The sequence below is a fragment of the Rhipicephalus microplus genome, chromosome 9 (assembly GCF_043290135.1).
Source record: "Rhipicephalus microplus isolate Deutch F79 chromosome 9, USDA_Rmic, whole genome shotgun sequence".
NCBI classification, from domain to species: domain Eukaryota; kingdom Metazoa; phylum Arthropoda; class Arachnida; order Ixodida; family Ixodidae; genus Rhipicephalus; species Rhipicephalus microplus.
In genome coordinates, this window is record NC_134708.1 from 19,422,335 (window position 1) to 19,435,358 (window position 13,024).

General features: G+C 42.2%; 1 protein-coding gene across 7 annotated transcripts in view; it reads right to left on the reverse strand.

Moving 5' to 3' along the window:
- Fak (protein tyrosine kinase 2 Fak) overlaps nt 1-13,024 on the reverse strand; it is a 91,182-nt gene that overhangs the window by 20,806 nt on the left and 57,352 nt on the right. For 5 of the 7 annotated variants that reach the window (XM_075873247.1, XM_075873249.1, XM_075873248.1 and 2 more), the window contains exons 6-19: nt 12,865-12,982; nt 12,038-12,178; nt 10,959-11,036; nt 9,337-9,441; nt 8,742-8,853; nt 7,040-7,063; nt 5,667-5,688; nt 5,520-5,581; nt 5,346-5,396; nt 3,796-3,893; nt 3,071-3,158; nt 2,202-2,302; nt 1,520-1,635; nt 169-359 (exon numbers count right to left, since the gene is read on the reverse strand). In XM_075873247.1, coding sequence (XP_075729362.1) covers nt 169-359; nt 1,520-1,635; nt 2,202-2,302; nt 3,071-3,158; nt 3,796-3,893; nt 5,346-5,396; nt 5,520-5,581; nt 5,667-5,688; nt 7,040-7,063; nt 8,742-8,853; nt 9,337-9,441; nt 10,959-11,036; nt 12,038-12,178; nt 12,865-12,982 — 1,307 coding nt within the window. The remainder of the gene's footprint in view (nt 1-168; nt 360-1,519; nt 1,636-2,201; nt 2,303-3,070; nt 3,159-3,795; nt 3,894-5,345; nt 5,397-5,519; nt 5,582-5,666; nt 5,689-7,039; nt 7,064-8,741; nt 8,854-9,336; nt 9,442-10,958; nt 11,037-12,037; nt 12,179-12,864; nt 12,983-13,024) is intronic. The other 2 variants (XM_075873246.1, XM_075873250.1) reach the window with 1 other exon arrangement.

Sequence of the window (13,024 nt, forward strand, 5' to 3'; positions counted from 1 at the left end):
TGAATAAAAGCTCTTCAGGCTTCCTGGTGGCCTGGCAGCAACCACCAGCTCAAGAGCGCACATCATCGTCAGATTCTGGTGACAATGCCTACTGAAATGCGCACACACGAGCGCGGCGTTTTGAAGCAGCTTTTCGGTCAAGTTACAAGAGGGTGTGGCTCTCCTCACCAAACATCCAGACATCGCTGGCGGCCGTGAAGCGTCTGAAGTTGATGGACTCCGGTGCCATCCATTTAATCGGCAGCTTCCCGCGAGAAGCCTTGTAGTAGGAATGATCCTCCACCCAGCGGGACAGGCCAAAGTCACCCAGCTTGACGCAGTCATGCGACGACACCAGCACGTTGCGCGCTGCTATGTCCCTGCACCACGATGACACGCAAATATTAACCAGCAAACTTCTTTTTGCAAAGAAGTAGCCTTTTCAGCTATCCTAGTATTGCCAATTCAGCCTCTTTCATGGAACTTCTGCATGTAAACTTTCTCAAAGCAGGTACCATTCTAGCATCTCTCCCAACAAAGACTTTGGAGTCTGACGAGTGGAACCTTTTTTTAGGGAGACCCTGAAACGATTTTGATGATCTCGAACGAACACATTGAGCCAATACACCAAGTCCTAAGTGTCATTTACAGACCAATTTAAGCTCTCTGCATAAACTGTGTAACTTATTACAATGCTTTAAAACTGAGAATTACTGCTGATCACTGTGGCTCAAATGCATTTTCAACCGCCCATTCATAGTACGACATCCTCTGATGGCACAACGTCACCAAGGCTCCTGATCTGATTGGCTGTGAAATGCACAGAAGATCGGCTGGCAGCGTGGTGGCACCTGTGGAGCAGATATCAATCACTCCGCGATTTTTGTCTCTGTTACCAGAGGGTGTGCGTGCTGCCGGGCACACTGGGCTAGGGTCTTCGGCATTGCGCGCAATTTGTCGGTGTGCAATCTCTGAGACCGCGACTGGACAAAGTTAAAACTGTCAAGTGTCCTCCTGAGAGTGCCCCGATCGCGAGGGATGCCAGCATGTCTCATGAGTTGAGGAAACAAGGCAAGGGTGAAAAAGAGGGTATAGATATGAATGTCCCTAGCAGCCTTTGTACACGGTGTGTTGCTCAATTGGTGGGGCGAATGATTTGATTATGCTCCAGCCTAAATGCTACAAAACTTTCAAAACACTGGCCCAGGGTTCCTTTAAAATTGAAATTTCTTTTGTGTGCAAAATAATTGTAAAGTCATATTACAAGCTCGAGTTTTTAAACTTTACAGAAAATTCTAGAGAACTAGCAGATATCGCAATGTTTCATGTCGTGAATTTAACTTCTACTATCAGCCTAGGCCCCAAAATTTCGGGAAAGATTTTCTTTTAACTTGCATAAACTAAACCTTAAAAGAAGCCCTGCTTGAGAGAATAGACCTCTACTGACATGCAGCTTTCATAGTATATCATTTCTTTCGAGATCACAATTACAATAAAGTCTGCTCAAATGGAACAAAGAACGAAGAAGCCATCAACTCACCTGTGGACATATTTCTTGCTTTCGAGATAAGATAGCGCTGTGCTGAGCTGGTAGGCATATTGAATCAGAGTGGCCAAGTCTAACCGGTGTTTGTTGTTCTGTAGGTAGGCCCGCATCTGCAATGCCCACAAACAATATCAGCTTGAAGTCTCAATGTTTGAATTAGATCTGGTTACCCTGGTGCTTCGTTTTTCGCATAATACAACCAATTTTTGTGTGTTCTCTTCCTTTCTCTTACATATTAATACAGGCAGAGGCTTTTTAAATACTTCATGATAATGATGATATCTAAAACCCCTGCAGCATTTCGCTATCTTTTTTTTAGCATCCCTTTAAAGATTGCGAATAAGCCTCCCCACGTGAATGCGAGCGTCACGTCCCAGATATGGTTTTCACATTTTGCCCACATTGGATCAATAAAATTTTCTGAAAATTGCACCAGCTGAGTCTCTGGCTCTATTGTAACACAACACAATTTATTTTTACCAATAAGGAATAATGTATGGCAAATCGCATGACGCCATGGCAAGATGGTGGGGTAAGTTCAAGGACGTCACCGCCCGAATTTTCTCTTAGCAGTTTTTATTGCCTACAGAGAGCCTTCTTGCGGCAAAAGATTGGTGGTTTTTCCTTTTGTCGTAGGGTGACTTGCTAAAACAAAAATTCAATGCCTGCCCCCTACCTCTCCATGTTTTGCCAGCTCCATGACGATCCAGATGGGAGAGCCTGAGCATATGCCGATGAGCCTGATGATGTGGGGGTGATCAAACTGCTGCATGATATCTGCAAGACATTCATGTTTGTTCAGCACGTGCCAAGATGACAAACGATGCTCCATGGTTAAAAAAAAAATGCGTGACTGATTGTATCAGTAACACCTCAAATGAAGACAACGAAGGCAAGCTGCCCGAGTTGTGTGCTTTCCTTCTGATGGCATGTAATTTCATCACTAAAGCGACTACGGTCTTGACGTTGTACTACAGTTATGTCCCTACATTGCAGCGTAAGACGTATACTTTTTTTAGTGAGGGCACATGCGAGACGCAATCAAGCAGATAAAGTAACATCGCCATGAGCTCGTCAAATGACTGGCGCTTCGCAGAAAATGTGGATTTCCTGGTCCACGAATGTGGCTATGACACGCTAGCAAATAGGCTGGAGACACTTGCCAAGTTTTTCACAAGCGGAAAATGCGACGCGCAGCTAACGCCGGTGTTGCTGTCGACCACATCGATCGCCATAGCAACCGTACATAAAACTACCGTGTTGAAATCGATTCCTCTCGCCAATAGATATCCACTGCCATCACCGAACCAACGAATGTGTGCTGTCATTACTTTATCAAGACGAATGTGCTTAGCAAGCAAGCTGAAAAGCGCACCCAGCTAAAGAGTAGGTATCTTACACTGTTCCCCACACAGAAGTCTGAGCTGAATCATCACGAGGGCTGTCCTCAATTAAAGCTTAATTCTAAAATGAAGTAACTTCTTCAACATGCGCGTCCATGCTACCACGTTGACCGAAATGCAGGGCAGCAGAGCCAAAACTCACAGGCTTCTTCGAGAAACTTTTCGCCCATGGAATCCTCCGTCTCCACCTTGCAGGTCTTGATGGCCACTGGGATCACCTGGTTGTCAGCCTGCATGTCAAAACTCGGGGGATCACAACATGACAGCTGCCACACACAAGCTTTTAAACTGTCCAACTGTGTGTGTAAGTGCTAGAATCCTGCAGCCATAACAGAACCCCCCTTCACCCCCCTGATTAAGTGTAAGCTTGGGAAACTATTCCAAACAGAGGATAAAACAATCCAAATAGGAAGGCAACATAAGCTGTATTGTCTTATGAGTATGCGCTTCCTGAAAGATGAAACTCTTAAAACACTTGGCCGGTAATAAGCACCATGGTCCCTGTTTCTTCTTTCGTCCCATTTTTCAGCACCGTTTTTTTTTTTTTACCCTTAATCATGAACCAAATCACCCAAACGCGTATCATTTAATCTTTCTGACACTACAAATTTAGTTCGTTCCTCACAATAAAGGGGCAAAAGCTTTCATCATAGCAAGAAGTCAGACAAAGCAAACAAGTGATAACTTGCGCTGTAATCATCGACCCCATTGGCGAGTTATCATTTTGGCTGTAACTGTTCCCCAAGGACAAAACAAGAAAACGAAATACAAAGAAAAAATGTGAAAGAAAGAAGCATGCAAGAGAATTTTTTAAGCAAATCGATTGGAGGCCATCTATCAGCTGTCGCACAGTTTGTAGAAACACACCTGTGAAGTGTACGTCCCCTTGTGAACATCTCCAAACTGGCCTTCGCCGATGATGTCGCCAAGCGTGATATGAGAACGACAAAGTTCGTAGTCTTTGGCTGCCGAACAAAAAAAAGTGAAGACGCTTTCGTCACACAATGCACTGCCACTCAAACAACACCCACTTCTCATGATTCATTGATACGTGGGGTTTAACGTCCCAAAATCACCATATGATTCTGAGAGACGCCGTAGTGGAGGGCTCCGGAAATTTCGACCACTTGGGGTTCTTTAACGTGCACCCAAATCTGAGCACACAGGCCTACAGCATTTCTGCCTCCATCGGAAATGCAGCCGCCGCAGCCGGGATTCGATCCCGCGACCTATGGGTCAGCAGCCGAGTACCTTAGCCACTAGACCACCGCGGCAGGGTACCCACTTCTCATATGAGACAAACATTTAGAGTATACTATCTTGCAGCAATATCGTCAAGTTGTGCTTCGCTTGACACAGTAGATCGAAGAAAATTCGTTCTAAATGGCAAGAATGATGTAAAAACAAGTAGGCTTATGTGAATATTCAAATGCTTCAAATGTTCAAACAAATAATACAGTATTGGAATTTGCTTCGAATCAAATTTAAATTATTGAAAATTTCGAATTATTCGAAATGAACAAATAGAAACATATTAGTCCTTAAGTCACACCCTCTAAAAGTGGTTTCACTGCAGCAGAAGAGTTCTAAGCCGTGAAAGCACCTATTTAAATGTATTTTAATTCACACGTAAAAGTGAATTCACTGCAGTGAAGTGGTGCTAAACTGTGAAAGTACCTAACCCCTAAAAAAAAAAATCTGCACTGCAGCGAAGCCCCACTTCAAAGTTAAATGAAAATATTAGTGGCCTGGATTCTTTTTTTTTTTTTTCAGTTTAAAAGCTCGTTACACTGGCATATATGCTCGAAATAAAGCAAATGTTAAAACCTAACATATTTTACAGGCTATCACTAGCATTGTACCAAAAGTCAAATCCTGCTACTATTCAACGTTGTTACCACTTCCTTTGATGCAAAAAAAAAAAAGGCATTTGCACAGCCAGTGTTTTAATACTTGAAGAATTATTGTGCAGATTAGTTTGGTCAGGACATATATACCTCTTTTTCTTTAAAATTTGCAATATATATACTCTTTGAATTCGATTTGAAATTATTTGACCAAAATCACTATTCGCTTCAAATTTGCTTCATATTTTAAAATTCACAACACGCACAAGCCTAAAAACAAGCTAAAAACAGGCCCGAATATGCATACTATAAAGCACAAAATATATTGTCAAGTGCCAATTGTATTGACAATTAGTGCCTATGTGCACAATTTAATTGTACCTTGTACTATCATCCTCCTTTTTTAAAAAGCCACATAACAATACATATTCATTACAGCTATAAAACGAATAGTACAGACCAAGGCTTTGATAGTTGAGTGAAAAGAAAGTGGTCATAAAAGCAATGGTTTCACCTTTAAACTGCAATCTGGTAGATGTACTACAAATTTGAGAAAAAGTGGATGCTCACTCGCAGGCGTTGAATAGTCTCCTTCTTCGTCCACGATCTCGGCATAGTCCTCTGCAGAGCAGGCGAGATTTTCGAAGCATGAGCATTTTAGCGGGTCACATGATTGTGGAGAACAAGGCAGCGCCAATTATCGCAAGACCAGAACAAGGCCACAGAGTCTAGAAGCATCGTTACCTGAGGCACCTTGCTTCTTGGGACCAGAGGGGTTGGAATGATTCTTGTGCTTGACGCCCCCCCTACGTGAGGGAGAAGCCACGACAACATTAGACTCTTTTTTTTACTAGGCAGCTACAATTACATGTGGAAAAAAAATGTTCGTACCTGTATTTAGGAGGATGGGCATCTGAAAACAAAAATACGACACAGTGTAATTGTTCTCATCGCTATAACTTGGAAAGTTTTGAATGATTGCTACCAGATGCATGTATGGAAGTGGTACCAGAAGTTGAATGCTTTCCGAATTGAAATTTTAGCTGACGTATCGGGTGATAAGAATGTATAAGTATCAAATGAACAATGAACATTGCTAGTAAATTTAGTGCACCATATCTGAATTACCTAATTTAAACGAACATTGCAGTCAGAGAAAATATGCAAAAAACATTAAACTACCCTGAAGAAAATGACCTAGCTGACAAGCAATTCTGGCTTGTAAATCTGTGAAGAAATTCTGCAGTGTGCACGAACACAGTGAAATTATTTTCGTGTTCCTGACATAAAACAACCAGATAATAGATTTACAGCTAAAATTTGAATGAGGATAGACCTTGTACCGTGGTCTTGAGTATCGAAACCACAATGTAGTCTGGTTTTGCATTAAGTATAAGTACTAGGAAAGGGCACCCAAGTACCAATCTCATGCGGAATTGCATGCATGTATTCTACGTACCAACAGAATACTACAAAATTGTTAAAGTAAAGATAGGTTTGATTATATGCACGGCAATAAGTGGTACTCAAAATGCACACAAAAGATCTGATCGTTGCATGTAAAGTAGCTAAGTTGAGCCACCAAATAGGGTCTACCAATACTTAAAAAGTGTCCAATGACAAATGGAATGCTTTCTCATTTGGTATGGTCTTTGCATCAAATATAGTCCCTACCTGTAAGCGCAAATGTTTTCCTGATATTCTAGAATGTCTCCAACTGCCAACTAAGGCCTACAAGAACGTCAAATTGGAGCAAAAGTGCAATAAATCTCACCGTCAAGGTCTCAGCGGACACACAGGAAGTTGCATAGTGGAATAAGCTACACCACTTGGGATGGACCCGACATTTCTGACTAAAACGCTATTGTTAGAACTAGCTAATCCGTCCTAAGTTTGTAGATAACTTGCATATTTATTCTTAAAGCTCCATTTTACTTTTTAAATAAACATCGTAATGTGCAATGTAATAATAACAAAGAGTTGCTAACATTGCAAATACACCGGAATATTGTCTTTTATGTAACTAGCATTAACACCTTCATTGCAATTCATTTATTCATCTCTCAGGGCCTGAAGAGCAACAAATTAACGGAAGACAAACAGCTGATTCTTATTAACGTGTTCAGTATATAATTTCACTTACTTCTAGCGTCACTCGATCAATAAAAGTCAGCACTACCAGCAAGCCTCTTACTACAAACTCAACGCTACATGACTTGCAAGCTACTCGCAGCCGATAGAAAAAGATATATAAATAAGCCTACCTCCGTCAGTTTCCGCAGTGGCTTCTACGAGGACAGAGACAAGCAGCCGAGAAGAAAGCAACATGAGGCGGCAAGCGTTAAAGAGGCACATCACACAGGCGGACAAACAAACACGGCTAGCAAACGACACAACAGTCAACACTCTTCGTTCATGCAGGTTTTTCGGGCCCGTTAAGTGAGAGGGATCGTGGTGAATCTCTGCTTGCATGGTCGACATTATGTAAGAACGGTAGCGCACACCAACAACTCGACTCACATTTGTGCGAGGTAACAACCAACAGCTCAGTGAATGATGCTATGGTAGGCAAGTCTCACTTATGTGTTTGTTGAGCTAATAGAGTTGCAAGTTGAAGTACAGCCAGCAAAAAAAAATTCACTGTCGCAATAAGAAATATCTAACATTTAGTTACATTATACGCTTAAATACCTTTTGTTTAGAACTGTAATGACAAAGAGCCCTCCATTTTAAAATTTCAGAGGGTCTTTACTCACAGTCGTATAATTTATACCACCTTCAAAACAAGATTACCTGTACATAATCTTGAAATAAAGTTCTCTGACTAGACCTGACTTAATGCAAACCTAACCTAAAACGAGAGGATCCCGTACAGCCCCAAGCATTTTTCTTCGCAACATGGTCTTTATGCTCATCTTTACACTTGACACTTTGCAACGTATTTAGACTTTGCAAGCTTCAGAACATAACTTTACACTTTTATAACTCTTTTGAAACTTGATGCCACCACCAAGCAACAAAGATTATGAACTGCGTCAAGGTTACAAAGTTGCATGACACATCAAAGCAGCACAGAGCGCACAAAGCATTGAAGCATGCATCAGGTTAGCAAAGTGGGCACGGTGATCACATGAACATTATGCAATACACCACAGAGACAGACACACAGAAAACAAATACCTTAACATTGAACAATCAACATTATTAGTTAACGCGGATGCAAGTTGAGTTCCGTGCCAACACAGTAGAAGTATACAGACAGTCAGCAAGGCTGTCAAGAATGCATGACAAATGTCGATAATCATTCATAGCCTTACCACAAAGTCAGGTTTACCACTCGTTAAGCATAAATGGAATGGTAAAGGTGACATGACGTGCATTCAGTTCGTCATGCTAAAGATAACTAAATTTGGCTGCCACCAAACGTGTTGTCACGTGGCCACACCAGAATTCCACAATCTAAGCTAATGTACTCCAACAATCATCCGAAGTCGCAAACTGATCATGATCAAGCAATGTCTAAAATGCACACATACTCAAACCTCAGTTTGTTAAATCCGAAATTTTTTTACAATGGTATATGCCTAACACTATACTATTGCAAAACTATCTTTCATTTACATCGTTATAACCAACTTTTTGTTATATCCGGGTTAGTTATATCAAGGTTTGAGTGTACCACAGAGTCGGGGTGACATTGAAGGCACGGTTTTAGACAGTATTCTAGGATTGTAATTTTCATGTCCACCCCTCTAGGTGATGCTAGAATAATGACAACTATTCCTTTAAGTACAGAAATATTAATGAAAACCATATATTTTCTGGCAGTGAACAGAATCTGTTACGATTCATTACTGGCCATACGCTCCAGAGTCGTGTAGCCGATTTCAATCGACTGAAATCTGCCATGCTACTATGCTCTCAAGTGTCCACAGTGACTGACATTTTTCTTGCAACAAAACGTACCTTTACGGCTCCAGAAGGACGCCTGTGTTCCTTGCATTAGCCGGCAGTAGCCATCCACCAAGTCGGCAATGCTCTCCGCTACCGCCAGTGAGGGACAAGAGATGCTTAGCACCTGAAATGAAAATTGATGCACTTTGATCAACAGAAAATGTTTTTCTGCTCTTACATGATTCAGGTACCAGAGCTATATGCACAGCTTATGTAGTTCTTGGCAGATGACGTTCGTACTTTTGACTGTATTCGGTGCTGAACTGGCAAGTAAGCATACGTACTCATTAGTCAAGACGTTTATGCATACTATTTTGCCAATGAAAATATTCTTTGAATCACTGATTGGCTGGTTGGTTTACATTGTGATTGATTGGATCTTGATTGATTGATTTACTAAATAACACCCACCACATGAATGAGCTCACTCTCACAAACTGATACATTCATGAAACATATTTAAAACAGTCAGGCGAACCGATGGCAATATATTCGGATTAAAAGAAGAAACTTATGAGTGTTTACGCAGCGTTCAAGCAAATATGCTTAACACATAGTCAATTGACATTTATCAGGAGTTGTTGCGCAATCAATTCCAAGCACTCACCTCTGAAGTACCTGCAATCTTCAGCTGAAGCACTGGCTTTGGGTTAACGTCGCTGACTATGGTTTGAATGCTCTGGACCTGCTGGAAGTTAGCTATGTGATTCAGCTGCAAAAAAAAAAACAATAAATAAAAAAAAGGCAAGCAACAAGGACATTTTGAAAATGTGATCTAGAAAATCTTAAAGAAGAGTAGCCCATCTTACATGACTACTTACAGAACATACAAGCACGCAAGAATGGGGCCCGAACACACATGCAACTCTATAACATATCTCGTATGAGTTCTCATCAATATTGCCTCTGAAGCAAACAAGGCATGTTATTAAATCCAGATGTGTACGGCCGTAAGTTCAACACATACACATAACACGCACAAAGGCCCACTCGTGTACTCTGTGTCTTCGCTGTCCATTGTAAGTAGGACACTGTGTTTAGCCTGAACTAGATTTTCAAACGAGCTTTGTTTCGGATGTGTTGCCTCCTCATTATACATGTACTTGTCTTTCTTTTTTTCCTTACTGTTACCCATTTCTGCACTAGACGTTCAACTCCGGTCTGCCGTAACAACTAAACAAACAACACATTCACAAACACAACACACACACTTGCACATTCACGCACTCACACCAAAAAAGCAAACACAAAGTGCAAAATAGCAATGCATGGCAGAAAAACTAACAAACAAAGGCTTTAGATGCGACGCAGCTTATCAAAGAGGCCTGTCCTCTGTCGCGCCGTAGCCGCTGATGACCATGACGATAATGTTGATGACGATGAAGAACAAGGGCGTTCCAGACCGCACATTATCTTTCTTCCATCACAACACAGCACACCGAGGGTACCCACTATACGTCAGGAGGACGACAATGATGCTGATGACGATGAAGAACAAGTGCGTTTTCAGACCACACATTCTCAGTCTGCCGTCACAGCACAGCACATGGAAGGTGACCACTATACGCCAAGACGATGACGATGACGCTGATGATGGTGACGATCTCGAATGACAGGCTTGTGGAGCATATGACGTCTCGATGTGCTCTACGATGCATTTCGTACAACTGGAAACAACTAACAACCACCAGGGAAACGTGCGCAGACCTCATCTTTGTGCTTTTTAGGCTAGATCTTACACCACAAAGCAGTAATAGTGAAGGGAAAACGAAATTCACAATTCAATACAACATACCATTCATGACCAATAAACATCGTATGTAACTGTACACCGCTTTGTCACTCATTTACATGCGTCAGTGGTCACTGCGATAGGTGACTTACGGTAATACCAAACGATCCCAGTGCTTTGCCCGCTCATAATCATTCACTTCATGAATATGCCGTGATGCTTTAAGTGCAGTTTTAACAAGCGAGAATTTCACACTTATGAAAAAAAAATTAATGAATAACAGTGCACGAAGAGTGCATCACCTTCTCGTCCTTTTTTTTTTTCCTTTTTTTTTAACAGGCTTATTTGGCCACTATGGATAAGTCAACTAGCCCAACAACAAGCCCTGAGAAAAATTACACATATTACCTAAGTATGTGCAACTAAGGGCAACTAAGATTCGTGCCCTAAGAATGCAAGTCGGTGTACAGGAAAGCGCTTCTGTACAAAACACAAACCTGTCCATTTCGATCTGTGAGGTAGCCAATGCCGAGTTCCTGGTTCACAACCAACTCCACGGGTACGCTCCAACCGGTCTGCAGGGGGTTGAAACGAACAAAGTAAACGCTGTCACAAACATGCGCACCACCACATGTGTAGGGTAAATTATGAGCCAGCAAAAGGAAACCTAAAACAACCATTAAGTTACTCCAGTATGGCTTAAGTAATGGCATCATCCACGAGGAAACGCGCATGCACGGTGTGGTCAAGTACACAAAAATTATTTTAGGAGCTGTCTCTATGCAATTCTAGAAATTTGCCTGCATGAAGGCTGTATCAGGGCTGAATAATCCCAAATGTGAGCCCAGCAGACTTCTTCCTTTTCCTGGAACTGAAGAGAAGCCTTCAATGTCGCCATTTTGACGGTGTCCTCGTCAGCAAACAACCCCGAGGTTCGAAGATTGTTATAAAGAGAAATATGGGCACTTTTGCTTTGTGAACATTCTGCTGCAAGAATTTCGCCAGTACGTGCTATATTAAGAAACTTACAGGGGTTAAAACATCGATTTCAGCTGGTTTCAAATTTTCGAGCGACCTCACCACCCTTCTTCCTTACAGGAAAGGGAAGGGACAGCCCGTCGTCCTGAAGACCAATCGACGAGCTGCGTGCTACGTCAAGTCGCTGATCGGACACTTTTAGTTACTGCGCACGAAAGAAGGATTGGTCAGGCGTAGGAAAGGAGTGCAGGAATCGTTTTTAGAAATGAAGGCTCTGCGCGGCGCGCCATGCTGTAATATTCGAAAAACGTGATGATCGCTTTCTACCCTACAAATTGCCGAGCTTCTTTAGGGGGTGTAAAAAAGTTGGAGCCTGTTGATTGGCCCTTTAAAGAGGTCACAACAGCTCACTTTCAGGTAGCCTTTGCAGCATAAGAATCTCTTGGGAATCGGTGTATCAATATCCAAGAAATCCATTTTGAAGAACTTTCATAACACGTACTGACTTAATCAATAAATTTTTTCGCTGGATTTAGCCTGATTATACTTTAAGGATAAACCCTATCAATTGATTTCTTATGATTACGAGGTAGCTTACCCCCAGGGCACAAGAGAAGCTTTCCCGGTCATAGGCCAGCACCTGACGCACCAACTCCAAGAATCGCAACATGCACTGGGTCTCACTGAGCTGTGAGCACTTCTTGAACTGGGCCTGGATGAGTTTGCGCAGGTTCTTCGGCTGCAGAACAGAAGGCAGCGGTTACGGCAAATAACCCAACGACAACACCAAGGTCAGGTTACACAATTAAAAACATGGGAGGCACACAGCACAATGTGTTTAACATTGTACAGGTGTGATACTCAGAGAACACTATGCCAGCAGTGAGGTTGAAGAAGGAGGGAGGGAGGTGCTGCAGCGTAAAAAGCCTTACCTCTTAATGGAGAAACCTCTGCCTGTCTAAAGATTACAGCCAACATTATCTTTAGCAGCCATATTTCTAACAGCAACACACAGTTATCTCGAGCGGAAAGAGAGAGAGAGAATAAAATGAGAGAAAAGCAGAGAGGTCGATCAGTATTATAGAATATAGTTTGCTACCCTTCTTTAAGGGAAGGGGGCAAGAAACATGGAAAAGAAAGCGAAAAATAAAGTAAACTAGCAAAAAAAATGTTAAAAATGAACAAGATGTTATGGCCACTACCACGCAAAAAGTGCAATAAGGCCTTCACTGTTTTTCTGTGTGAAGACACTTCGTGTCGGCATTCAAGTACAGGCTGTTCTGAGAAGGGTCCGTCATCAAGGCAGGCTAACACAGCAGCTAGTGGCAGTCTGTGCACGCTGTAGCGAGCAATAGTACATTTCAATCAACAAGCACTGCGCATGCAGACATGCTACTTCAAACACGACGACAAAAGAGACGACACCTTGTTCGACGAAATGACGTGGGCCGGAAAGAACTTGTGTAGCCCAATCTCCTTCTCGATCAGCTCGTAGTTGGACTTCTTGTCGAGTGCTCCGTGGGTCATGTCCTTGCAAAACCTCCTACAAGATATAGCCGTTCGTCTGCGATCAGGTGATGCCTGA